The following is a 25,920-nucleotide window of genomic DNA, read 5'->3' as shown; positions in this document are numbered from 1 at the left end:
TTAGTTATGATTAGCCTAGAATCATTATTCAGATAAGGCTATGGGCTTCTTTTGTGGTTTCTTTTTCTCCTTTAGCCAAATTCTCTTCTTTATGTAATGGGCATTCTCCTCTTAAGAGCTCTATGCATAATTTTATATTGCATTTATTATTTGTTCATTATGATGATTGGTGAATCTTTAATTTTTAAGCATAAGAAGAAGGAAAGGATATGTAGCTTTCCTCTCCAATCCTTAATGCTAGTTGGAATGATCAGTATCTTGAAATTACAAGGCTTATTATTACCTATAAAACCCCAAAGCAACACAAAAGTCATAACTAGGGTTTTTCCATGAGAGAGGTCCCCAACCCCATGGACTTTCCCCTTCCCTAACATACTAGGGATATCGAGGGCCTTGGGAAAGAGGTATTTTTTGGTAGAATCTAAAGCATCACACAAGGCCTTAAAAAACATACTAGGTAGGATTGTTAACTAGACTTCTAAGATAGATACCATCATTAAACTCAAAGGCCTCCTAGATCAAATTACCTTTGATGTACCAATTATTGGTACCCATCTCAAAGAAGTTCTCCTTAATATAGATTTTTGAGTTGTAAGGGTTGTGTTGAGAACAGTGGGTAAGGAATTCATTATGAATTTTGATTGGTATCATGTTCTTAGTGACATCTCGTCTATGTTCATAGTTATGGCTAGCCTGGTGAATTTGGATAAGGGGACCATGAAGACTTTAGTGAGGCATCTCTTCAAGCCTGAATACTTGAGTAATATGGAAAACATGATAGCTTACTTGAGAGAAGATCTTTTGATGTGTCAACCATGCCATTATGATATCCCCTTACATGGAAGATAATTGGTCCCTCTTTTCTCCATAATTACTTTTTGCAATCCTGTCTGAATGATTGAGTGGTTTCCCATTTTGTAAAGGAGTGTATGCTTTCTTCTCCATTTTCTACATGTTAAAGAAACTAGAGTTAACAATTGGTTGGAACAATATGTTTTTGAAGATCAAATTGGAGCTTGGGAGAATGATAATGAAGTCAACATGGAATGCTTGGAACTCCCGTTTCCTGAAGAAGATGATTTACCTAAAACTAAGAATCCCCCCTCTCCTCCTCAAATCCTAGAAAACTAATTAGCTAGGCTCCTCTCCTATCCCCTCTATTTCAATTTCCTATGAAGTATTCCATGATCTTATTTTGAAATGTTAAATTTCAGTCACAACTAACATTAGACGATATCTTTGGATGTATGTATGGAAATCTTAGTTAAATAAATTGAAAGAAATAATGGCTTCCTTTGGAAAAGGTTTAGTTTTGTTTATGTATTTCACTTTATGGGTTGTTTATCATTTTCCAATCTGACGAGGATATCTTGATAAGTAAAGTCTATCACATTCAATTAGTGAACAACGGTGATCTGTTATTCATTTTTCTAACCACTAACAAACAAATGAGATGGCTTGTCTATAGTGTTTTTTGTGATTTTTAGGTATCATAAAGCTTTTCACATGGTCTGCATGGAAAATAAATATTAAGACTGATGTACAAAAGACTAATATTGAAGGACTATCACCCAACTCCTTCCTTTCATTTCTTGTAGAGTTGGGTTGTATAGTTTTTTGGATCTATATATGGCCTCAGCCTAAAAAATATAAAAAAATTCATTTTGAAGTTTTATTCAATTAAAAATCAATGATCAACTAAATGTAATAAATCACATAAAATGTCACAACCAAACTCTAATATTTTTTCAGTCCTAAATATGAATTTATTACTAAAATTTAATTTCAAGAATATGTCAACAATTGATATGTTCAGAATCTATATATTAATTTTCATACTCCAATAAAATCATTTATTTTTCTAGTAATATTCCACCAAATAAAATATTTTAATGTTAAACATGCTTTAAACAATTAGTGTAATTGTGATATTGTTGTTCTATAATAATTTCACAATTTTAATTTTAATTAATTTCACAATTAAAATTTCATGATTAATTCTATTTAATTCAAAATAAAATACAACTTTCATTATAATAATTTAAATTATATTTATCCCATTTAAATATAGCAAATATTTGATTAATTTCTACTTAAATTGGATTTAAAATTATACTATAATCTACAACTAACATATAATAGCTATAATCTCTTAACTATCATTTTCTTTGTTTTCTTATATGTCTATTCACATTTAAATTAGGGTTTGAAATTGTAGAAATATTTATCCCTACATAAATCTTAGTCTCCCTTTGTCATTCTTCTCTAAAAGGGTTTATTTGTTTGTAGGAATTCAATTGGATTAGAAATTGGACATTAGAATTTATTTTACAATTGTTAGTTTGGTGTGCCAAAAGAGAATTGAGAATTGGGAATTGGAATTCATATTTCCATTTTGATACAAAAATAAGAATTTGCAATTCCACAAAAGAACTATTATTGGAATTCCAATTCCAATTCCCATTCCCATTTTGACTTTTTCTTATTTGGTAATTTTTTTTAAGTCCACTTAATGAGAGAATAGGCTCACAAAGCTTCTTGCTTCCCATGGACTCATTGTTTCCTACATAACCACATGGAGCAACATTGCACATGTGTAGGCTTGAGTTGACCTAGCTATTAAGAGCTCAACTCCCATAGTCGACATATGACTAGTCTTATTTCCTAGGCCTCCCATCAAAGGACTACCACTAGGAATCAAAAGCTTCAAAACAATTCCATTGCATATGAGTGGAATTCTCTTCAAATCATTCAACAAGATGGTTGGACAATTTGAACAATGGCTTCAACTGGCAATTAAAAACACAAAGGATTAGATCTAGAATTCTCTATCTCCTCCCGTCTGTTTAATAAGAAACAGGTTTACATCCTGGATTCACAAATTTGACATAAAATTTGGGCTTCCCGTAGGGCTCGTTTGGTTGGAGGAATATGACTTGAGAATTAGCATTCCAAATGTTTGATTTTGGATTCTGGAACTTGAAGTCCAGATTACGATTTTTGGATTTTATTTTGAGGTCGTTTGGTTCAAACCAAAAAACATTTAATATTTAGAATTTGTAATTCCACCCCTGTTTATTTCAAAATATGAATATGTGATTGAGAATATAAACATATAAGTTACAGTGATCAGAATAGAAAGCCTCAAATATGTGACCTCAGAGCTTGAAAAACAACAAAAATGGTGGATTGCAACACATAAAAAAATCAAAATTTGATTCCAAAACTTTGATAAATTTCCAATAATATTAGCAAAACTAAATGAATGATGGCACAATTTCTTATGGAAAAAAATTAGATAGAGGCACCACAAGCAATCCCATCTCTAGTATACCCCAAGCCCAAACTCAAATTGAATCAACAACACAATCAGATTGTGGATGCAGTTGTCATCAAAATTCAGAATTTGGAATTGTGCTAACTTGCGATTAAATGAAGAAGGGGAGAGGTAGTTACATAATGCACGGGTGACCATCTACAACACCCAACTTGGGCTTGATCCCATTCATCCTCTCATGTCAAAAAAAAATTGTCTAGATCCCTCTCGTACCCGTAGGCAACCGACACTCCAAAGCCCCCATTATTTCTCTATGAAGTTTAATTCAATCTAGTTCTACATCAATTTGATCCACTATTTCTCCAGTGATTTGATCTCCAAAACTCTCTCTGTGTAGCTTGAAAAGTGAGTGTCTGGATGTCAAAGGAAAATAAAGTTCACTTTATTTAGAATGTTTAGTTTGAAAAAATCGGATTTAAAATGTGGATTCCAAATAACAAGTATTTTGAGGGGAAATGGGATTCTTGTTTGGGGGTTCAAATGGGGATACCGAATCCACATTATCTTGAATTGTAATTTCCATGTTGCAGATCCAAATAGTGGATTAGGAATTTTTAGAATTTTAAATTATAATTCCTACTCAAATCCATGATCCAAATGGACCCATAGTGGTTTTCTACACATAGGGAGCATTCACCATGTTAATTATGCATTCCTTTATGAATACCATGTCACAGAAGAATGTTGATGATGACTATGAATAATTCTAGGTTCTCAACCTTCCTTTCAATTCAAGATGCCTATTTGAAGTGTTGGGCTTATTCTCCTTAAGGAGATATTTGATGATAAAAATTTCAAGTCCACTTAGAATTTTCAGGTCTATGATACCTTGGAGATTCCTAATATCCAATAGTGCATCAGAGATTGAAGCCAAGCTAGCTCAAGTGTTCACACTGAAACTTCAACATTGGGCATAGGGTTGAGAGTTTATATGCGCAAATCACTTAAGTAGATCTCTCAAGGTTTTTCTCAAAATTCAATTTCAACTGTAATTCCAACTTTAGTTTTGTGGAACCAAATCAGTCTAAAATTGCAATTCCCAAATCTCATTCCAAATACTAATTCCTATTTCAATTCCCAATTTCCAATTCCAAACTCCCAATTCTTATTTTAGTAGCAAAATAGACCCTTATAATTTATGTGTGACCAAATTTCTAATTAGGTGAATGGAAGAATAGAAATGTGGTGAATGAAGCAATGAAAATAGGGGAATGACAGAACATAAATATTCTATGATAGCATAATGTCTTAGAAGAGATTTTATTGCATGCTTGGGAAGTCCAAAAATGTGTTTTAAGTGTAGCCCTTGTGCAAGCACATTAGAGCATGAAATTGATAAAAGAAAATAAATACTATAAAGAGGTATTAGTATATAAAGGACTTAGATATAATTACTAAGGGAGTGTCTTTTCAAGTACAACATGCATTGATTTGTCAAGCAATAGATTATGGAGCCATCTTCCACCAGAAACTTGAAATCTAAAGGGCTTGATGTTTCTAAATCTTTCTAGAAATAGTTTGAATGGAAAGTTCCCCAAGTTAGTTGGAATTGTTGGATCTTTCTCTCAATAATTTATTAGGAAAGATTTTTTTGAAGCTTGGTTCTCTTGATTATTTAGGTTATTTAAATATTTCTTACAATAATCTATTAGGGGTGATACCACAAAAAGGGATTCATATGATAAATTTTGATAAATATTTATTTTCCAGGAAATCAAAATCTTCAAGGATGCCCTATAGAAAGCTTGAAGTGTTCTAACCATCATTCACCACTCTCCTCTAGTCATGCTATGAGCGAAGCATCATATGGTCAATTGCAACGGGTTTTTTGTGGTGGTGTTGGTACTCACTTTCAAAGGATGAGGTATAAATACATTTGAGGTCCACGGTGCCAAATTTGCTGATTGATGACCCCAATTCCTTTGTAAATTTCCTCAAAAATCATTTTTGATACTTGCATATGCAGGGAAATATTTTTCGTCTCATTTTTCAAAGTGTGTGAGATTATTCTAGTGACATGTGGTCCCCATGAAAAATTCTATTAGCTAATAATAAAATGAAGGTATTCTTATAGTTGATAATAGATAATTTTCTAATATTCATATCAACCTCTACTTTGCAACAGACAACTTAAACATCACACACTAAGGCTTGATTCCTAAGCTAAAAGTGTTAAATAGTCAAAATTGACTTATTTTTCCAAGCCTAATTTCTTCCTTAATGTGTGATGTTTAAGGGTGGCCACTTTGCAAATTTTTTGCAGTCTTAAATGTCTTTTTTTCCATATGAACCTAATATTGTTGTTCTCTACCTGGAAGATTAATTTCTGTGTAATATTTATTTCCATATCCTCCTAAATTTGCTAGTCATAGTTTTTAGATTAGTTTGTTTGCATGTGAGAAATTTGAAGTTTTATTTTCTTTTACCATTTTAAGGGTCAAATTTTTAATCTATGTGTAATAAATTTCATAAAAAATATTATTACTTGTTTATTTAATTTATTTGATATTATGTCTTATGTCACTCAACTTCCTTTATGAAATGTAATAGAACAAATGATAATAGAAAATTTATTTATAATATAATTATTATTTTAAAAAATATTACAAACATCATTGTAGAGTAATAAATCATATTTTTCAAGTTAATACAAAAATACAATTATTAAACAAATTAGAATAAGAACCTATGCTACTTATATTAGCCCAAAAGATGGTTTTCAATAGATTTACTAAGGTTTGGCTCAAGCATGATTCCTTGAATATCATTGAATGTGTGAGAAGAACTCTCTCTCAACCAAACAACTAAAGCTCAATTTCTAATAATTTTACTTTCAATAATTTCTTTATGGAAACCCCTTATCTTTTATGAGGGGTGTGTATTGTGACCTATTGTCTCATGGTGGGAGGTAATAGTTTCCTTGAGGATATCAAACTTTGTATTCAAAACAAATGCAAATATGTTAATCCAGATGAATTATGGGAAATGATGGATGTGCATTTCAATTTCCAACCTTCTCTTATAATGATGCATATGGGAAAATTTTCTTTAAGGGGAAGGTTTACGGTGTGTTTCATCATTCCTTTGGTTTTAGTGCAAATCTATTTTCTTTGCGAAATGAGAAGAGACAATAACAGGGTGGAGTCAATTTCCCATAAAAATGGGACAAGAATTTTAAGGTGTGGAACGAGCTGTTTGTTGGTGGCCTTATTCCCTATATCTAAAAATTGCATGGTTGTGACTTATAGGCCTCTACATCTTTGTGCACGGATGGAATGCAAGTGTACTCAAGTGTAAGGGGTGGATATAATAGAAAGTATCAGATACTCCTGTGGGAGGAAGAAAATTCATGAGAGATAGTAAATGTGAAGACATGCCCATCTTCTTTGAACAAGGTGAAAGTGATAAGGTTAAAATAATAAAAAATGGCACTCTAATAGACCGTGCCATTAAACAACCTTCTAGGTTTAGTTTGGAAAGGTTATAATGTGATATGTCACCTTAAATGATTTTTCTCCATTCTTTCTAGCTACCACTTTGCTATTTCAAACCATTTTTGTGATGACACGCATACATATTAGTGTCATTTAATACTTTTTCCACTCTTTTTCTTGGCTTGAAATGAATGAGAAAAACCCTCTATGCTAGTTCTTTTTTTAAGACATTTAATACTTTTGGTTATTGAGCATGTCAAAGCCTTATTGATCAAGAAAAAATGTCAACCTAAATTTGGAATTGATTTAAGCACAATATCCACTATCACTTTGAAAAAATCTCTACTAACCATGAGGACACCCCCTCAGATGAGGGAAAAAATTCCATTTGGGTAAAAGGAAACACACTAAAAGGGGTGTCTCATCCCCCCATTGAATTGTGGTTCTTGATGAGGATGATTTCGATCATGCCCCTTAGATTATTTTACTCTAGACTCATATGGCTCCAACGAAGATGCTAAAGCTAAAAGCAAGATGATCAAAAAAATTCAAGTGTTGGTGAAGGAGAAGAAAATTACCCCTACTTAGTCACATTTAGGGGGTAGCCCAACAAGAAGATTTCTCCCCATGTATAGAAGTTAAGGAAAATTATATATTTAAAACTAGAGAACAAAAATAATACTAGAGATCTTATCTTTGGAAATTTCCACTAGATGAATTCTTAGTTGTGGGTTTTCATACTAATATTCTTGTTGATAATGGAAAAGATACCCTTTTGGAGAAGGGTTCTTCCATCTATGATATTGGGAATATGAGGAAATGTGTTAAGGCAGTGATTGAAAAATCAAGGTGCCCTATTTTTATGGTCGATTTCTAAATTCAATGCTATTGAGGACAAGATTAATTTCTATAAAAAAAATCTATGAATCAGGGGTAGGTTATTGCTTCTTGAAATGAACATAGTGTCAATAAGATTCTTTCCAACATCTAGGTCCTTGTGAAGGGTATCAAAGAAATGAAATAAGTGCATGAAGCAAGAATCAAGAATCTAGGAGATAAGCTTGAGAAGGCATAATATAAACTAAGAGTTTTTATAAAAGTTAGCCTTATAGCTATGCAAAGTAGCTTGAAAGGGATACAGGGATATGAAAATTGAATGCAAAGTCTAATGTCATTCAAGGAGTATCTAGAGATGTCTAGGGGTCCCCTTGAAATAAGTGTTAGAATAAGTCAAAATAAAATGTGGTTTCCCATTATGAGGGAGGCTTAGTCCCCCATTATGAGGTAGGCTTAAGCTCTATTCCATGTCCTTCTATGAAGCTTTACAACAACAATAAAAGTATGGCTCCACTTGATAGAATTGTTCACAAATTTTATAGTGTTAATGAAGAAATAATTCAAAGGAATAAAGAATTATTGGAAACTCTATAGCCTAGTTGGAGTTTTTGTTCCTTGTTTTATTTTATTCTGGTTAGCTATTGACTAACGGTTGGTTATCATTTATCTCTTTCTAGGCTAATTTTCTAATTGGAAAAGAGATTGTGGGCTCCTTTCAAACCTCTTTTCACCTAATAGAAACAAAAGAGAATAAGGATGTTAGACAAATGTTGTAAGCCTAAATAAAAAATATATTATTTCATAAAATTAGATAATTCACAAATAGGATATGTACCATATCAAGAAATGTCTATTTGTTTCCAAAATATAAACCAAAAGTATGAATTATTCTAGGAAGTATTGAGAACATCATATTGTGATATTTTGTACAATCCTAACAAAAATTTAAATCATTGAAAGGAAAGGGAAAAACCTTAAGTTATTTGTCTAGTGTGAATAACTATAATATCAATTTTACAATGGGTGCCTAATTGAATATGGACCCATAGTTTTCAAAAGATTTACTTATAGACCTCATATTCTCTAACTTCCTTATAGATTTTATTAAAGATCAACTTGTTTGAATGACCTTTACTCCCAAACTTTCTTTAAATTCAATCTACCAAGGAATTTAGTGTTGAGGTTGCCCAAATAAAGATATTCTCCCACCTCCATAGCAGATGTCACAAAAGATATAACCTTTCCATTTGAATCATCAAATTTTTTTATCATTTTACCATCTTCTCCAATCTTGACCACCATTGCCCAACCCTTTGAAAACCCAAACCACTCCATTGGTGCTGGATATCTTGCAAATATATGTCTTAATATAGGATATTTGAACATAAACTCTAACTCTTTTATCCTCATCTGTAAACAAGGAAAAACAAATAATTTTTAATTTTCAAATTTTATTTATTTCAAACATTAATAAAAGGGAGGGTTATTAGATACCTTTAAGATAGCTATCCAAAATGATTGCCCGTCTGAAGCAAGATTTATGTTGTCTGGGCCTCCGGGCAAATTGTCCACAAGGACTTCTGTTTTTCCAGATTTCTCTCCTTTTATCCAGTACTTGAGACACCTGAACCTACTCACTTAAAAGAATTTGAAAGTTAAAAATATATAAAGATAAATCATATGAAAAATTATATAACTAATTTAAAATCAACCATTACAACTCCTATTCAATGAAAATCTCAATGATCTATGATCTGGATTCAATACAAATTTATGGGACAGGACAAAATGCACTAAAGACAAAACAAAGTCAAACTTTTTTTTACCCAGATTCACCAAAACGTAGTGATTTTTTTTCTAAATTTTTTGTTGTTTTCAACTACAACCTATGCAGATGATGAAGATCAAATGCTGAAATTTTCAGAAAAATCCATGCTATTCTCGATATTTTGAAATTGATCAACTGTACAGTTTATAAGGAGGATAACCGCATCCCAAATTTATTAGCATAATAACATAAACAACCTAAACCGGATCATCAAAATCACTTCACATAGGATTTCATTTTAAATGGAGCATGCCGTTGTGATTGGACATGTAAAACTTACTTCCATGTCTCACAAACAGCCACATAATCTTCAGATGCAGAAAGAGCTACTCCATTTGCAAAGCCAAGGCCATCAAGCAGTACACTTGTCCGATTTGTTCTGGGGTCATATTTGAGAAGGCGGCCATATGGTACTCCTTCTAAAGGGTCCAAAATCCAGTTGGTATATGGAAACTTGGTGCTGGCATCTGAGAAATATAAACTTCCATCACTACCTTCTACCACCGCATCAACGAATCTGATAACACCGAACCATCAAACTTAGCCTTTTCATTTCAGAAGTCACATATTGAAACATCTAACTTTTAAACTAAAACCCATAACCAACCTGATTTTTTCTCCTTCAATTTCAGAAGTAATAATAGAGACTTCCTCATCACTAACTTTGAGCAGGCCCTGCAGAGTAATGGATATGTTTCCCCATGTATTTAGATAAAACAAACATGATGTCCCAAAATGAAGCAAAGAATATCAGCAATTGTTATAGTTTAACTTCATTAACACAAACATTTAATCAGCTGTAATCTTACCCGGGCAGGATCACAAACAACAAGATGTCCACTCCTAGACACAGTGAGGCCTAGAGGACTTCCTCCCACCTTCTTCCAATCCTCCCATGATCCATTTGGCTGCATTCTTTTAATCCACCCATCTTTAGTTGCAGTGTAAATCAGTCCATTGATATCCACTGCTGAATCCTCTGGCCCGTCCAAAAAGCCCTCACCTAATTTCTCAACAGTCTGAACACAAGGAATAGATTAATCTGACTGCAAACCATTTAACTTAAAATTGAAAACATTGGGAAAAAAATCCGGTATAATTAAATATCATCAGCCCTTTAAGAAAAACCTTGAATGGATTCACAAAGTGGGCAGTTTAAGAAAACCTAAATACTTGGAATAAAATCATAAAACAGCAGACAGATTCAATTCAATAGAACATTAAATTTTCATTAAATTTTTTTGGTTTGAAATGGTTAGTTTTGATGTGTAAGAATTTTTCATCAATATTTTAAATTATACTCTGTTTTTACAACATATCAGATCATATTCAATAATCCACCATCATTGTATACTCTATCAGACGACACTCTAAACATATAAACAAAAATGAAAATAATGACTCATCGTGGTATATGATCGAAAAATTGATAGAAACAATTCTTACACGATCCAGTCAATCTTCCACACAAAACTATCAATCTGAAGTACAAGGATTTTCTGTTAGTCAATAAAAACTTTACTTACCTTCAAAACATTGTTCATAGGAAAGGGGTCTTTGCTTTTATATTCAGAGAGATAAATGCTGGGACCTGGTGAAATCGGTGAATAGGCTATAATTTGCAGGAGCCATGCAACCAAACATGCTGAAACAACGGTTACAACTGTTGACAGAGTGATCCAATCCATTCTCTCTCTCTCTCTCTCTCTCAGCTATCACATGTATGGAATCTTATGCTGTATTATTTGCAGAATAACTTACAGAAATTATCCGCTGGCAGATTGAGATAAGGTTTTCGATGTGGGGCCTCTCATCGATGTTTACAGATTTGTTTCTGTTGTAGATGAAATGATAGCCATATATTGAGGAATCTAATTCTACGCATTTCAGATTTTTCCTTTTGAATAGCTCTGTTGTATGCTAAGGAAAACATTTCACCATTTAACCATGTTATCGATCCACCGTTTGTTGTTACTGCTAATGTCTATTACAGAAAAAAGTTGTTTCTTCTCAAGGGATAAATGATCTGACATTCTTTGGTAAAATCCATTGCCAACACAAAATTTGAAGTTTGTTTAGCAATGTACTTTGAACTAGATCACGAATAGTCAGTCCCTCGAAATAACATCTAAATGCAGTACATGGAATTTAGACTGCTTGCTTTTTTTTCGTTTTTGTTTTAAACAAGTGAGATATATATATTTTTAAATAAGTTTGAGATGTTAAATTTAATTTTTAAAACAAGAGACGTAAGTGTCAAAGTTCCTATATCTTTTTCTTATAGTGGGTTATTTAATTATTGGCAGATGCTATGAAAAGCTTTTCGTTTATGATATAAGTGTGAAGAAATGTTTTGATTGTGTTTTCTCTAGGGTAAACCAATACTCAAATGTCATGGAAAGAGAGTCATTAATTGGTAAAGCTCTAAATTATATATAGAAGAGATGTCATTAGTAAACATGATAGGGCATCAAATTTGATGAACATGATTAGAGTCTCAATGAAGACAATGTTACAAACATATCTTACAAATATATCTTACAAACATGTAAAGGAGGTGGCAATGATTAACTAGGTGACAAGAGTTAGCTTTGGCATCATAGACATTGGAAAACTTATATTATATTCATGACGTCAACGTTATGCTTGAAGAAAATATTTAATCTTTTTTACATGCATTTATGTAGTAGATGAGGTTAATTGAATACCAATTAAATCTCTCTCTCTCTCTCTCTCTCTCTCTCTCTCTCTCTCTCTCTCCATTACAATTTAATGAATTTATATTACATATAAATTATGTATACCAATGTATTTTTCTATGAATATTTATATGAAATATTATAATTAGAAAAAATTAAAATAATGCAAAGTTATGAAGTGAATATGATCATCCCCTTCTAAATTGTTTTGAACATGTCGTCTATATGTATTCATATGAAATATTATAATTAGAAAAAATTAAAATAATGCAAAGTTATGAAGTGAATATGATCGTCCCCTTCTACATTGTTTTGAACATGTCGTCTATATGGTTGTTGAAATGTATATGTTTCATTGAATGAAATATAGGTGTACAACCCATTTGATAGTTAGCTTCATCAATCCATAAAGTCTAAACTTTAATGATTTTTATTCTTATTTGTAGCTTACATCTAATGAGTATGCTCATATCCTTCCACTCTTTCTATTAATAATAGGTGGCTAGATAGTGGGAATTATGTTCCAATGTTTGAAAATACCAGTTTGGTCAAGATGATGGCAAAAGTAGGGTTTGATGTTTACTACTTCTAAATTTCCTAGTCCAAATTGATTCAAGGTATCAAAAAATTCAATCCCAATGCTTCACCTTGAACTTGTGATAGATTAAATGTTGATATGGTTGGGTTTTTATGTGTTGCGAGGGGGAGAGGACCTACCGATGTCCTTATATTGGAGCATTATAACAATCTAATCAATAGATTTTTGGAGCTCGGTACTGAGCTTTTTGAAATTTAATTCATAAGATATACATTGGGATGAATTTCTCTTATAAAACTATGGATGATGCATATATGTTATGTGATAAAGTTTTGGATTTGAATACTAATTCTCATTGTCTTTCTGTTTCAACTATGCTTTGTGATTAATGGTTAATACTAGTTTCAATTTCTTTGCTGAAATTTGCGCTTTCCATCTAGGCGTGGAACCATATGTGACTATAAGGCACTTTAACATTCCACAAGCACTAGAGAATGAATATGGACAAGGTGATATAATGGACAAGTATATAGTATGGATAAGGCTTAGTTTTTTTTATACAACAATATCTCATTTTTAAAATATATTTTTATATTAAAAAACCATCAAAATAAAAGAAGTTCAATTAAAATAAAAACAAATTTATGGTTAGAATTTCAATTAAAACAAAAAAAAAATCTTTTATATTATATATGTATGTTATATTTAAATCTATCACATTAAATTTAGATTATGACAATTTAAATTTAATTTTTCCTAAAAACCTCTAGCAATAAAAATAAATTTGTGTAATGGATGATTAGGTTGAGCATATAATTTCCTAAATTCTAAACTCTAAAGGTTGTTTTAAGGCATTCAAACTAGCACCAATTTTAAAATTTTTTGGTCACCTTTTGAGCACTTCCATAAAGGGGGCATGATCTTGTCAAGGACTTCATTTGGGGTAATTCAAAATTTATTTATTTCTCTTTTAGTTTGTGACTTTTTTCAAGTCAATATTATTCATAATTCAAGCTCTAAGAGGGGAGAAGATCATGTTTCTTTGAGACATTTTGTCATGTGCCCTAAATTTGTGCTTCCAATTTTTCATAAATGTCTACAACTAGAAGTTGTACACCTTTGTATTCGCAACGATTAGCTGATAGGATAGGCTTTTATTTTTTAGAAAAAAGATTATAATACATTTCCAAAAAAAGTCACAGATGGATTCTCTTTTATTTTATTTTTAAATGAATTTATTTTTGTACATTTCTAGAAAACTCCATAATTGAATCAAATATGGATTATTAAGTATTGATTATCTCAAGTAATGATCTTTATTGATTAAGAAGATTGAAACTCTTATAGGGCATCCCTATAGAAAAAAAACTAAATTTTTATCTTACCTAATTCATTAAAAAAAAATTAATATTTAACTAAAATATTTCTAACATCAAATACATTACGTGCAAATTATATAGTGCCTACTCCTAATTGACTTTTTAGATTGTATTTTCAAATTCTTTTAGGCTAGTTTTATGATCATGTTTTATGATTAGTGATACTTGGTTGCCAGATTTGATTAGATGTTGTTTCATACTTAGTTGATATACTTGATGAGCTACTTGATACATGGTTATTTTAAGTGTTTATGTTTATCCTTTCAATGATGATATATGTATGTTCATTTAGTGATTTCCAGTTATCTCATGATGATAGTTAGAGGGATGATTTATATGCAGTTTTTATGGATACTTACCCTATACTTGCATGTGTATGGTGTACCTTTAAATTTTACTTTATGATTGATGTTTCTGATGTGGTTGAGGGAGGGAGTCATAATCACTTGCTAGTCGGGATATACACGATGCACCACTCCCTGCCATTGTCTATTTTGTTTAGATTATATGTGTATGTACATGCATGGATTTTATGCAGATTGTAGGTACCAGGCATCAACTTCCCTAAATTGCCAGGGTGAGCGTGCCCTATCACAGTATCTAATTAGTAAAAGTGTGGAGATGATTCTTGAGCCCAAATCCTAATCTAAGCCAATCGTTCTAGAAAGTAGGACAAGTGATTAAGTTGTTTACCCATTTGAATTCATCAAGTGATGTGAATTCATGACTTTTACCCTTGAGTTTGATTATGTTCTTTGTCTTTAGTTGAGTTGTCATATTTAGTCTTGTGGATCTTTGATGATTTTCTACTATAATTAAATCAAATTAAAATAGTATTTAATGATTTAATTTAATGAAAATGTTATAAAAGAAATTCAATATTTAATTAGTTAAGAAATTATTTAAATAAAAGAATTAAATTTAAAGATATAGTTAAAGTTCTAATTTTGACATATTTCTCTAACTTTTTTTTTAAGGCAAAAGTGGATGAGCCACTGTATATATATATATATATATATATATATATATATATATATATATATATATATATATATAAAGAGCTCAACTGGGAAAGAACCAGAAAGAAAACCCAACATCATTACAATATGTACAAGTGACAATCACGATATTTACAACATATTATATATCGATGAGAAAATCTAAATTACAAAATGTAGGAGTATTCCCACCAAAAATCAAAATTTATCGAATTTTTACATTTTCAGAACCAAGTCAAACATCAAGCATTGAGGACTCAAACTTCAACCAAAAATAGCAACATTTTAAAACATGCCTGATGTTGGAAAACTTAATAAACAAAAAAAGAAAGTAGCCTTTATACTATCATTCTTCCATATCCTTGCAAGAGGCACCCTCAACAGAAGTGGAAGGCATACTAGGTTGTAGAGAATAACCCCAACTAAAATTTGAGCATGGTAAAGGAGCAACCTCCCAGCCTGAACTAGACCCTTCAGCGATGACAACATAATTACTAATGAAAGAAGGTGCACTCGAAATTGTGGCAATGATGTCCAACTGAGAATGCCAATATGTTTCTTGTGTGGCAAGGTGTTCTGAGCCAAGAGCACTGGAAGCCAGGGAAGACCAAACACCTGGTTCATAGACAAACTAGTTTGGGGAGGCCAAAGGCATCATCACATGAGTAGAAAGTGCATGTGCATTAGATATTGGTAAGCCCAAAATATTGAGCAATGCAAATCCTATTTTCTTCACACCCTCAACCAGCTGATGACCCAACACTCATGTCGTGACTTGCAAAGTCTTTGTCAGGAACTATGGGTTTATGCTTTTCAAAGGACTTTTGTAACTAATATTATTAGTGAATTAATAAATATATTCTTTAAAATATCTCATGAATTATTTAAAGAGAAAAACATTTGATTTAATAAAGATATTTTAATTAAATTATAAAAAAGTTGCACATGAAAATTAAAATATAATAAAATAATAAAGGAAAAGGGGTTTTGCGTGGTTGCACAATCAAAGCCCTAATTTGGGGAAAACTCTTTATTAGGAAAACAAAGTTCATTTCTCCACACACAGGTTTGGATGAGTCAATTTCTGAGAAGAGGGTTTTTGAAAGAAAAGGAAAACTCTTGCGTGTTTTTGCATTCGTTTTTTAGCATCATAATCATATCCAGGTAGGATCTCATGAGATTTCTGCAATAGTTCATCTGTGAAATTATTTGTCTTCTTTGTGTCTGATTGAAATTATTCTAGATTATATTCAGGTTAAAACCTTGTTTGTGGCTTTATTGTTCTTTTTTTTCGAAGACATCTGTAAATGAATTGAAAACTTTGAAGCCCTTGGCTTGTAAATTTTAAAGATCTGTGTTCTTGACTAATTACTATTTGGGGGGTTTGGAAAAGAAAGCAAGAATTCTGTATACCAATTCAATTGGTTGTTCGTATTCTTCTATCAAATCTATTACGTAATTTGGTTATATATATAGATGATGGTTTCTAAATTTACCAATTTAAAATTAATTTGTTCTACATTTACCAAATTAAAATAAATTGCTTGTAACAAATCGGTTCTAAATTCACCAATTTAAAATAGATTGGTTTTGTGTTTTGTATGGGGGCATGCATTTTTTGTTCTTTTATAATTTATTTTTTAAAAAGTAATTTTGGGTGTGCGGAGGCCCCAATGCCCCCGCCCCACTTTCTCCTTCCCCCCTTGGCCCTATGATGGGAGAACATTGCCAAAGCAGTGCCCACTACCAAAGCAACAAGCACTATTGAGGCAATGTACGTTGCTGAGGCAGCGAGCTGCCAAAGTAGCCAGCCTTTAAAAGGCCTCCCCATAGTTTGGGGTTAGTGATTTCAAATCACTTTTTAAATTTTTTTTTAGTTTTTTTAATTATATATTATTAAATTAGGTTATAAAATTATATTATTAAAAGTTGTTTTTTAATATTATTATTTAATATTGTTATTATATTATTTAATAATTGTTACATTGTTTAACGCAAGAGCCTACAACACAATGGTAAATTGTGAGCCTCTTATTGAAGAGGTCTTGGGTTCAAACTTACCCGTGCTTAGTAAAATAATAATTAATAATAATACATAATAATTAATCTTGGCTTCAGCCTTTTACCGATCAAAAAAAAATTATATTATTTAATTTAATTATTATTAATATTAATAAATTATTATAATTAAAAATATTTTTTTTGATATTTTGATAATTATTATTATTAATGATTTAATAATGACTAATGAAATTTTAATAATAATAGTTAATTAGAGAATTGTTGTAAATTTACTTTATAAAATTGAATTGAATTAGTAGGTGTGCAAATTTGAGATGGATTGTTGAATCTTCTATTCTTCTTGTGAACTCATAAACCTTAGTGAATCTGGAAATTAGAGAAATGGAAACTGAAATTCTAATTGAAAATGAAAAAAATTTATCAACTTTAATACTTGAAAATGAAAATGAAAAACTTGGAAACCTTTAGAGAAAATTGAACTTTAGTGGTTTCAAAACCTAATGAACTACAAAAGTTACTTTTGTATGTACTTTATGCACCATGATGTGTGGTTTATTGTTGTGGATTTCAGGTTTGACTCAATACTTTGACCAAATCATGATGTTTACTAGAGGCTTGAGAATTTTTTCTGTGATGATGTTATGTATACGATCTTTTATACCTGACCATGGTGATGTGTCACGTGTTTTCTATGATGAGATTTGATTTGTTGGTTGCTATTGCTTTCTTATTTTCTTGTGTAGAACTGAGGTGAATGGTGTGACTTTTTTGGTGTAACCTTTGATTCTTCGATCAATTATCTTTGGATGCTTTCCAGTTGCTTATATAGGATCATGATGATTGTTGTGTTTTATCTTTTGGTGCTTTCTAGTTGCTTGTATAGGATTGAGGTTTGATCTTTAGGTGCTTTTCGATTGCTTGTAAAAGATTGAAGTGATTATTGTTTTTTATTTATACGTACTTTCTAGTTGCTTGTAAAGGACTGAGGTGAAAATTGTGATTTTTATCAGTTATACTTTTATGAGCCTAGGGTAGATAATTTACATGTACATTGGGAAGTGGCTTGCAATAGAGGCCAGAGCCCAAAGTGGTTGCCTGGGCAACCCATTATAAGTTGTTTCAATAAGTGATGACATTTCATTAAATGGGTTTAAAAATATATTAATAAGAGTCATTTTTTTCCTTGCTCATGTCTCAAGTCCTAGTACAGGCTAGGATGGGAATAGAGAGGATGCTTCATTGTGACCTTGCTTTGTTAGTATGCCTTGTTTGTATGAAAGGATATTGGTGCCACATAGAGACACTAGGGGGCTAGATTCCAAAGAGGCTACTAGGGTAACCTTAGAGTTGGCTCATGCGATGACACTTGCCCACTTACATAGTAGATTTCCTACATGTCTTTGTTGCCTCTGGGATTAGATGATACTTGTGTCTTGGTACCTTTGAGATAGTTTTCTTTCAGGTGTTTCCTTGACCTAGCTGTTGATTATGACTTGTGTTGTTGATATTTGTATGGGAATTGAGTTTATCTCCTTAGTTTGGTGTGAGTGGGCCATTTAGGTTCCACGAGGTTGGGTGGTAGTGCATTTTCTTATACCATTGAGATCCGATAGCTGGATGTTGTTGCTGGATGTGTTTTCGCATATGTTCCTTTCTATCTGATCTTATATTTCTGTTGGATGATTATACTCTGTTGTATGTACATGATTATCAGAGATCTTGTGAGATGTTGTATATTATTGATGATGTATATTCTTTGAGCTTTTCATACCCTGTGACTTGTATAGTGGATGATTATGCATTCTAGCTATGCCAAGTGGCATCTTATGTAAATGTATATTATTTAATTGGAACTGTACTTGTGATTATTCCATGATGTAGATTTTGGTTATATGTTACATTTAATATTAATAAACTTATACATGTGATTCAACATCACAAAACCTTAAGAGTTGTAATCTGTTTTATGCGATTTATTGCTTTTGCTATTTTATCTCTTATTATTATTGCTTCTGCTATATTATATCTATTGTTGTTTATTATCTTTGAAATTTTTTTTGGCAAACTTAGTGAGACTTTAGGTTAATTTCTTTTGGGTTCCCTAGTGGGGTGTTACAAATTAGTGTGTGTTACAAGATGTTTATTAACTACGAATATGTCTAGCAATAACCTCATGCTTGATAGATAAACACTCTGGATTGTTAGAAGGGTTATATATTATATGTAATATGAAAATAGATGGTGTGAGATATATAATTGGTCATTTTTGTCATTTAAATAATTGAGAATAAAGTAGAGGCTATTATATATATAAAAAAATTTTAAAAGAGCTTATTGATACCTAATTATTTATAATTTTTCATTTTATATGTAATATGAAGGTAGATGGTGTAAGATACATAATTGGTCATTTTTGTCATTTAAATAATTGAGAATAAAGTAGAGGTTATTATATAAAAAAAATTTAAAAGAGCTTATAGATGTCTAATTATTTATAAATTTCGTTTCTAATAAAATATACATCTATTTGATTAGAAATAATCCAATAAGAGAATATGTGTATAGGACATTAAAGTTTAATATAAGAATGAACAAGTATTAAATTTAATTAATTTTTTATTTTCTCATTTTTATGGGTACGATTATTTAAAAAATATGATTACACCAATATTAATTGAATTTCACAATAATTGAAAATACAAAAAACTTAAAATATGCAGCTATTATTTTTATCAAATATATCTACCAATAAATATTTTTAAAAATAAAATATAATGTTTATTTTACTTTTCCAAAATAAATTAACAAATTTCTAAAATCTATATAGATTAAAGAAAAATAAGAGTCTTTGTTTGCTTTCTAATAAAACTATTTTAATCACTCTCATCTTCAAATTAGAAAAGTTTACTACTTAAATATGATCCAAAATCTACCATATAAAATTCAAAAATAAAAATAAATCTTATCTAGAAAATAAAAATAAATCCCATCCAAAAAAGGAAACTATGCACCAAAGTTAATCTTAATCTGAAAAACAAACACTAAAAAGAAAAAGAGAAAAAAATATAAATGTTGATTATTTTAGAATGGTTAATGATATTTATTCAAATCAATATGGGAAAGTTACTAAAGTCGTGCTAAATATATAAGCTATAATAGTATGAGATTAAAAGTTAAATGGATGTAGTTAATACTTTGTTAAAAAAATAGTATAGATGAGCAATAGGTAGTCATAGTGGAAAGCTCTAAGAAACAACCAATGCAATAGAACTAGACAAACCATAATTAATATTCAATATTTTCTATTTAATTTAATAGTATCATGTTAAAATAATCTTTATATAAGGCACAAGCCACAACCTCTAACCAAAAGAGTAATATGTAGATATAGAAATAGATGTAAGGAGTGCATTTGAATATAAATATATTAGAAACACCAAATTTGGGCTAGTGAAGTCATAAATTCAATGAAATTAGAGTATTGGGAGGCTACAAACTTTGAATCTTGAATATGGGTGCCAAAATTAGAGACTAAACCTTAAAACTTGTGGATATTAAAATAATGATCCAAATGATGAAACTTTTATCAACAAATATTATTTGAATTTTTTAAAATTATACACACACACACACATGTACATATATGTATATCTATGTAATGTACATATGTGTGTGTGTGTGTGTGTGTGTGTGTGCGTGTGTGCGTGCGTGCGTGTGTGCATGTGTAAAAGAGTAATATGTACACACACACACACACACACACACACACACACACACACACACACACACACACACACACACACACACACACGTGCGTGCGTGTGTGCATGTGTAAAAGAGTAATATGTACACACACGCACACACACACACACACACACACACACACACACACACACACACACACACACATTGTTAAAACAATTGATTAATTGTGTATTGTCTTTGATGTTACACAAGATGGCATATCATTGCTAGACATTGTATGTTGAGTTCACTCAAGCATTGAAGAAAGTTTTCTATGTCTACTAAGCATTCCAAATTTTGCCTAGTTTAGAAGATAGTATCTACCGAGTTCACTTGGGCATCAAAGGAAATTTTGCAAAAGTTGAGTGTTAATCAAGCTCACTTGGTTAATGAAGGAAATATTAGATGGAGCCATTGTTAACCGAGCTCACTTAGTCACCAAAGGAATTTTTTTGTATATGCAATGTTGATTGAGTTCACTTGGTTAACACAAAAAAATAATTTCTGAATTAGTGTCTACCAAGCAGGGTTGGCTAACAAAGGATTTTCTTGTTTTAGCATATTAAGTTCAATTGAATTAGCTGTTGGTTCTAGCCAACTAAGGAGATAGATATTAATTATTCTAAGCTATATTATAGCCAACTTGAAAATATGAAAGATATAAATATAAGGTCAAGTTGAGAATTAGAATGATTGAATGGATAGAAGATAATTGAAGATTTGATGATGCTAAGAGGAAGCGAATCAGAAGGATAAGAAGAATATTCTTGTGGAGCTGAAAAGATACATTAGATCAAGAGGATCAAGTATACAAGCTAGAATTGATAGCTATAATCAGAAATTTAGTTGTATTCAAAATTAGGTCATCTCATTGTTACTCTCTAACTATTGTAGCTGTAATCTAAATCTCTTAATAGAGTTGGCTTAACAACTATTTGTAAATCCTCTAAACAAGGTGACATTCTATTGAATTTTCCAAAGAACTCTAACAAGGCCACTCCTAAAAGGGTAATTAAATCTTCTAATAGGGTCACAAATAAAAATGTGTTTTGTAACCATTAACAGGGTTAGGTCCTAACAGAGCTCACTTCAAAAGAGTGAAAATCAGTAACTAGTTGCAATTGTTGATTTTTCCCAAATTGGAATTTCATGTTAAATCTTGGTGTCAAATGTGTTCATGCTATTTCTCTTATGTGTTTGCAACTAAGTTAAAGTAATAGTAATCTCAGATAACATCTTAAATTTTTCATGTTAAGCATTTTCCAAGAATTTTCAGTGTTTACCGAGTTACAACATTTTTCTATGTGTTTGTCGATCATCAATAGAGTTCATTTTTTTAAGTTTATTTTGTACTGACATCTAAGGGATTTGGGATTTATTTTAGTAGTAATTGATTCACCCCTCCCCTCTCAGTTACTCCTCTTATATTTCCAATAATTGGTATCAGATCATTTGGTGCTTACAGAGAAGGTTTCAATGACCTAAGCTAAAAATTAGGATGTTTTACATAAGAGAGATTCCCAAGTTGAATTGAGGCAATTTTGTAGCATGGAAAGGACTTATGAGGTTACATCTAGTAACTATCAGTGATTCAGGTTATAAGTATCTTGATATTGAATACACAACTCCCACTAGAACATTATCAATTGAAGATATTGCTGAAAAGAAAAATCATAACATCATGATAATTGAGATTGTATCTGCTCTTAATTATGCTAAATTCGATGATTTCAAAAGTTGTACTACAAGTTATGATATGTGGATCAAACTAAAATCCATCTATGGAGGAGATGACAATGTAAGAAGAGCCAAAGCATAAAGTCTTAGAGGATAATTTGATCAAACGAAGATGAGAGAAGATGAAAACATTGCAAAATATGTAGAAAGAATCAAAACAAGTGTGAGTGCAATCAAAGCATCTAGAGGAGACATTGATGATAAAATAGTTGTAAGCAAGGTACTCAAAACCCCTCTTCCTATCTATGCAATTAGAGTGTTTATTATTCAAGAGATGATATGTCATCCAAATAGAAATATAACTTTGGATGCTCTAATTGGAAGATTGAAAACTTTTGAGTTGGATAACTATGACAACTATGCTCCTAGTTCCAAAAATATTGAGTCTCCATTTAAAGCCAAACTTTCAATCAAGAAAAGAGGTAAGAAATCAAGGGCTAATCAATCAAGAAGTGAAGAATAAGTAGAAGAAGAAATTCTAGATAGTGATCTTGAAGTTATTGAAGCCCTACTTGCAAGGAAATATTCCAAAGGCAGAGGAAAGTACAAAGGTAAGATTCCTCTAATATGCTTTTCTTGTGAAGAAGTTGGTCACATTGCTGCAAGGTTTCCAAACAGAGAAAACAAGAATGAAAAGAAAAGTAATAAGTACAAAGGCAAGAAGGAATTCAAAAACTACAAGGACTACAAGGAAAAAGGTAAGAAATCTTGTTTTATGACTAAAGATTCTGATAATAGTGAAGATGAAATGGTATATATTGTTGTAAAGGATGAACTTGATGATGAAGGAGATAAGATGGCACTTATCTCTAATATTATCAAAAATGATAGATGGATTATTGATAGTGGCTACTCACATCATATGACTGGAGACAAAACAAAGTCTAAACACATGGAATATTATGATGGTGGTAGTGTAAGATTTGGAAACAATGAACCTTGTTGCATAAAAGTAAAAAGGATGTATCTCTTTGATTAATGAACTTATATGTGATAATGCCTATTGGGTTGACGGACTAAATCACAATCTACTGAATGTGGTACAACTGAATAACATTGGATCCAAGATAGAATTTATGATTGGAAAAGCCAAATTACTAGATGGAAAAGGAAATATGGTTGGAACTAGCAAACAAACAAAAGGTAACCTATTCTATCTAGATCTTAGTGAAAGTTCATGTTTTATTGCTCAAGTAGAAGAAAATTGGTTATGGCACAAAAGATTATGTCATGTGAACTTTGATAATCTGGTTAAAATAAAAAAAAAAGAAAAAGAGTAAGAGGTATTCCTACTTTGAGGAATCCTGATATGGGTCTATACAAAAATTGTCAAATTGGTAAGATGGGAAAGACTAGTTTCAAAAGCAAGAACTATCATTCTAAAGAAGTCGTAGAGCTTTTACATATAGACTTATGTGGACCTATTGGAATAGAGAGTTACAGTGGAGTAACTTTTCATTCTTTTTGTTGATGACTATAATATATCTAAAAGAAAAATATGAAGCTTTTCAAAAATTCAATTGGTATCTGGAAAGAGTAGAAAAACATAATGGAAAGAAGTTGAAATGTTTGAGATTAAACAAAGGTGGTGAATTCATCTCCAATGAATTCAATGAATTGTGCATTGAAAAAGGATTTTTTTTTTTTAAAAGTATCAGCCCTTGATACACCTCTGTAGAATGTTATAGCTAAAAGAAGGAACAAATCCATCATGGATTGTCCAAGAACACTAATGATAGAAAAGAATGTCACAATCAAATACTAGAAGGAAACAATCAACATTGCAATACATACCTTGAACAAAGTACAGCTGAAGAAAGACTCAAATCAAACTCCTTCTGAACTATGGTATGGCTACAAACCTAATATAAGTCACTTGAAAGTATTTAGTAGAAAATGTTATATCTTGAAAGAATCTAGGAAAGGTCTATTTGATGTCAAAGGTGATGAAGGCATATTCCTAGGATACTCTTACATAAGTAGAGCATACAAATGTTTGAACTTGTCTACTCATAAAATCATAGAAAGTGCACATGTGAGAATTGATGAGTTTGCAGAAAAGAGTGCAGAAGAAAGAAACAAAGAGCTTGAGGATTACAGAAGATTTTTTTACTATGAACCTAATACCCTACCAAATCTATCTAGTGTATAGGAGGCTTCACCTCCTGAGTCCCCAAAATCTCCAATAGCCACCAAGTCACAATCTGAAGGACCTGAGTCACAGACAGTGAGACTCAAGCTTAATACTAAAGTTCATGAAAAAATTAGTAAAACAAACTCCAAATCCAAAGAACATGTGCTAGCAAGATATGAAGAAGACATCATGTACTTTACTAGATTATTGGAGACAAATAAGATGGAACAATGACAAGAAACAAATTGAAAGGTAGATGTCTACTTGCTGAATTTGAACCTAGAAATATTAAAGATGCTTTAGATAATGAAAGTTGGATTGAAGTAATGAATGAGGAAATAGAAAAAAATAGAGGAGAATAAAACCTGGACTCTTATTCTCAGACCTGAGGATAAAAATGTAATTGTCACAAAGTGAGTATTTAGAAATAAGCTAAATGAAGATGGAAAAGTTTCCAGAAACAAAGCAAGGTTAGTATGTAAAGCATATTCTCAAAAAGAATGTATTGATTATGGTGAAACTTTTGCTCCTATTGCAAGATTAGAAGGTTTTATAACTTTACTAGCATATGCACTCACAAAGGATTTAAAGTTTATAAATGGATGTAAAATCTGCATTCTTAAATGGAATTCTTGATGATGAAGTCTACATTGAACAACCGGAAGGATTTTTAGAACCTAGCAAAAGAGACGTCTTCTGCAAATTACACAAGGCATTATATGGTCTCAAGAAAGCTCCTAGAGCTTGGTATGAAAGACTTCATAAATACTTAGTATAGATTGGTTTTCAAAGAAAAACTGATAATAGTAGTCTATATATCAACGAAGGACTAGACAAAAGGATTGTGTTGGCAGAAATATTTGTGGATGATACTCTATTCAGAAGAGATGATGACTTGTGCAAGGCATTTTTAGAAGTAATGAGAAAATAATTTGAAATGTCTATGTTTGGAGAGATAAAATTCTTTGTTGGATTGTAGATCCAATAGAAGAAAGATGGTATCTACATTACTCAATATAAATATATCAAGAAGATACTAAAGAAATTTGGAATGGAAGATTCAAGACCAGTTGGAACCCCTATGTCTATTGGACATAAACTTTTCAAAAATGATAATTTTAAAGAGGTAGATTAGACTACATATAGATCAACGATTGGAAATTTGTAGTATGTAGTACATACAAGGCCTGTTATTGCATTAGCAGTTGGTATGGTAGCAAGATTTTTGGCAAA

The 25,920-nt window shown here is 31.2% G+C and overlaps 1 protein-coding gene across 1 annotated transcript; it reads right to left on the bottom strand.

Moving 5' to 3' along the window:
* Nucleotides 1-8,561: 8,561 nt before the first annotated feature.
* Nucleotides 8,562-11,192, bottom strand: LOC149572548 (protein STRICTOSIDINE SYNTHASE-LIKE 4-like). Its single transcript, XM_089813656.1, has 6 exons — nt 10,963-11,192; nt 10,246-10,455; nt 10,044-10,111; nt 9,717-9,953; nt 9,103-9,238; nt 8,562-9,018 (listed from the first exon to the last, which is right to left on the bottom strand). The coding sequence occupies exons 1-6, from the start codon at nt 11,122-11,124 to the stop codon at nt 8,740-8,742; spliced, it is 1,092 nt and encodes a 363-aa protein (XP_089669782.1). The 5' UTR covers nt 11,125-11,192; the 3' UTR covers nt 8,562-8,739.
* Nucleotides 11,193-25,920: the final 14,728 nt, after the last annotated feature.

The sequence above is a fragment of the Cupressus sempervirens genome, chromosome 2 (assembly GCF_028749045.1).
Source record: "Cupressus sempervirens isolate cs-2001-9-10 chromosome 2, ASM2874904v1, whole genome shotgun sequence".
In the NCBI taxonomy this organism is placed as follows: Eukaryota; Viridiplantae; Streptophyta; class Pinopsida; order Cupressales; family Cupressaceae; genus Cupressus; species Cupressus sempervirens.
The sequence above is the reverse complement of the archived record's forward strand: the minus strand, read 5'-3'. Positions and strand labels throughout refer to the sequence as shown.

What these genes read in the sequence shown, in the direction of transcription:
- LOC149572548 (XM_089813656.1), bottom strand. Translation starts at nt 11,124, where the DNA reads ATGGATTGGATCACTCTGTCAACAGTTGTAACCGTTGTTTCAGCATGT. An exon ending in TTGTTTGTGATCCTGCCCGG is followed by an intron (nt 10,112 to 10,245) that starts GTAAGATTACAG and finishes ATTACTCTGCAG; the next exon opens with GGCCTGCTCAAAGTTAGTGA. An exon ending in GCTGTTTGTGAGACATGGAA is followed by an intron (nt 9,239 to 9,716) that starts GTAAGTTTTACA and finishes TTAAGTGAGTAG; the next exon opens with GTTCAGGTGTCTCAAGTACT.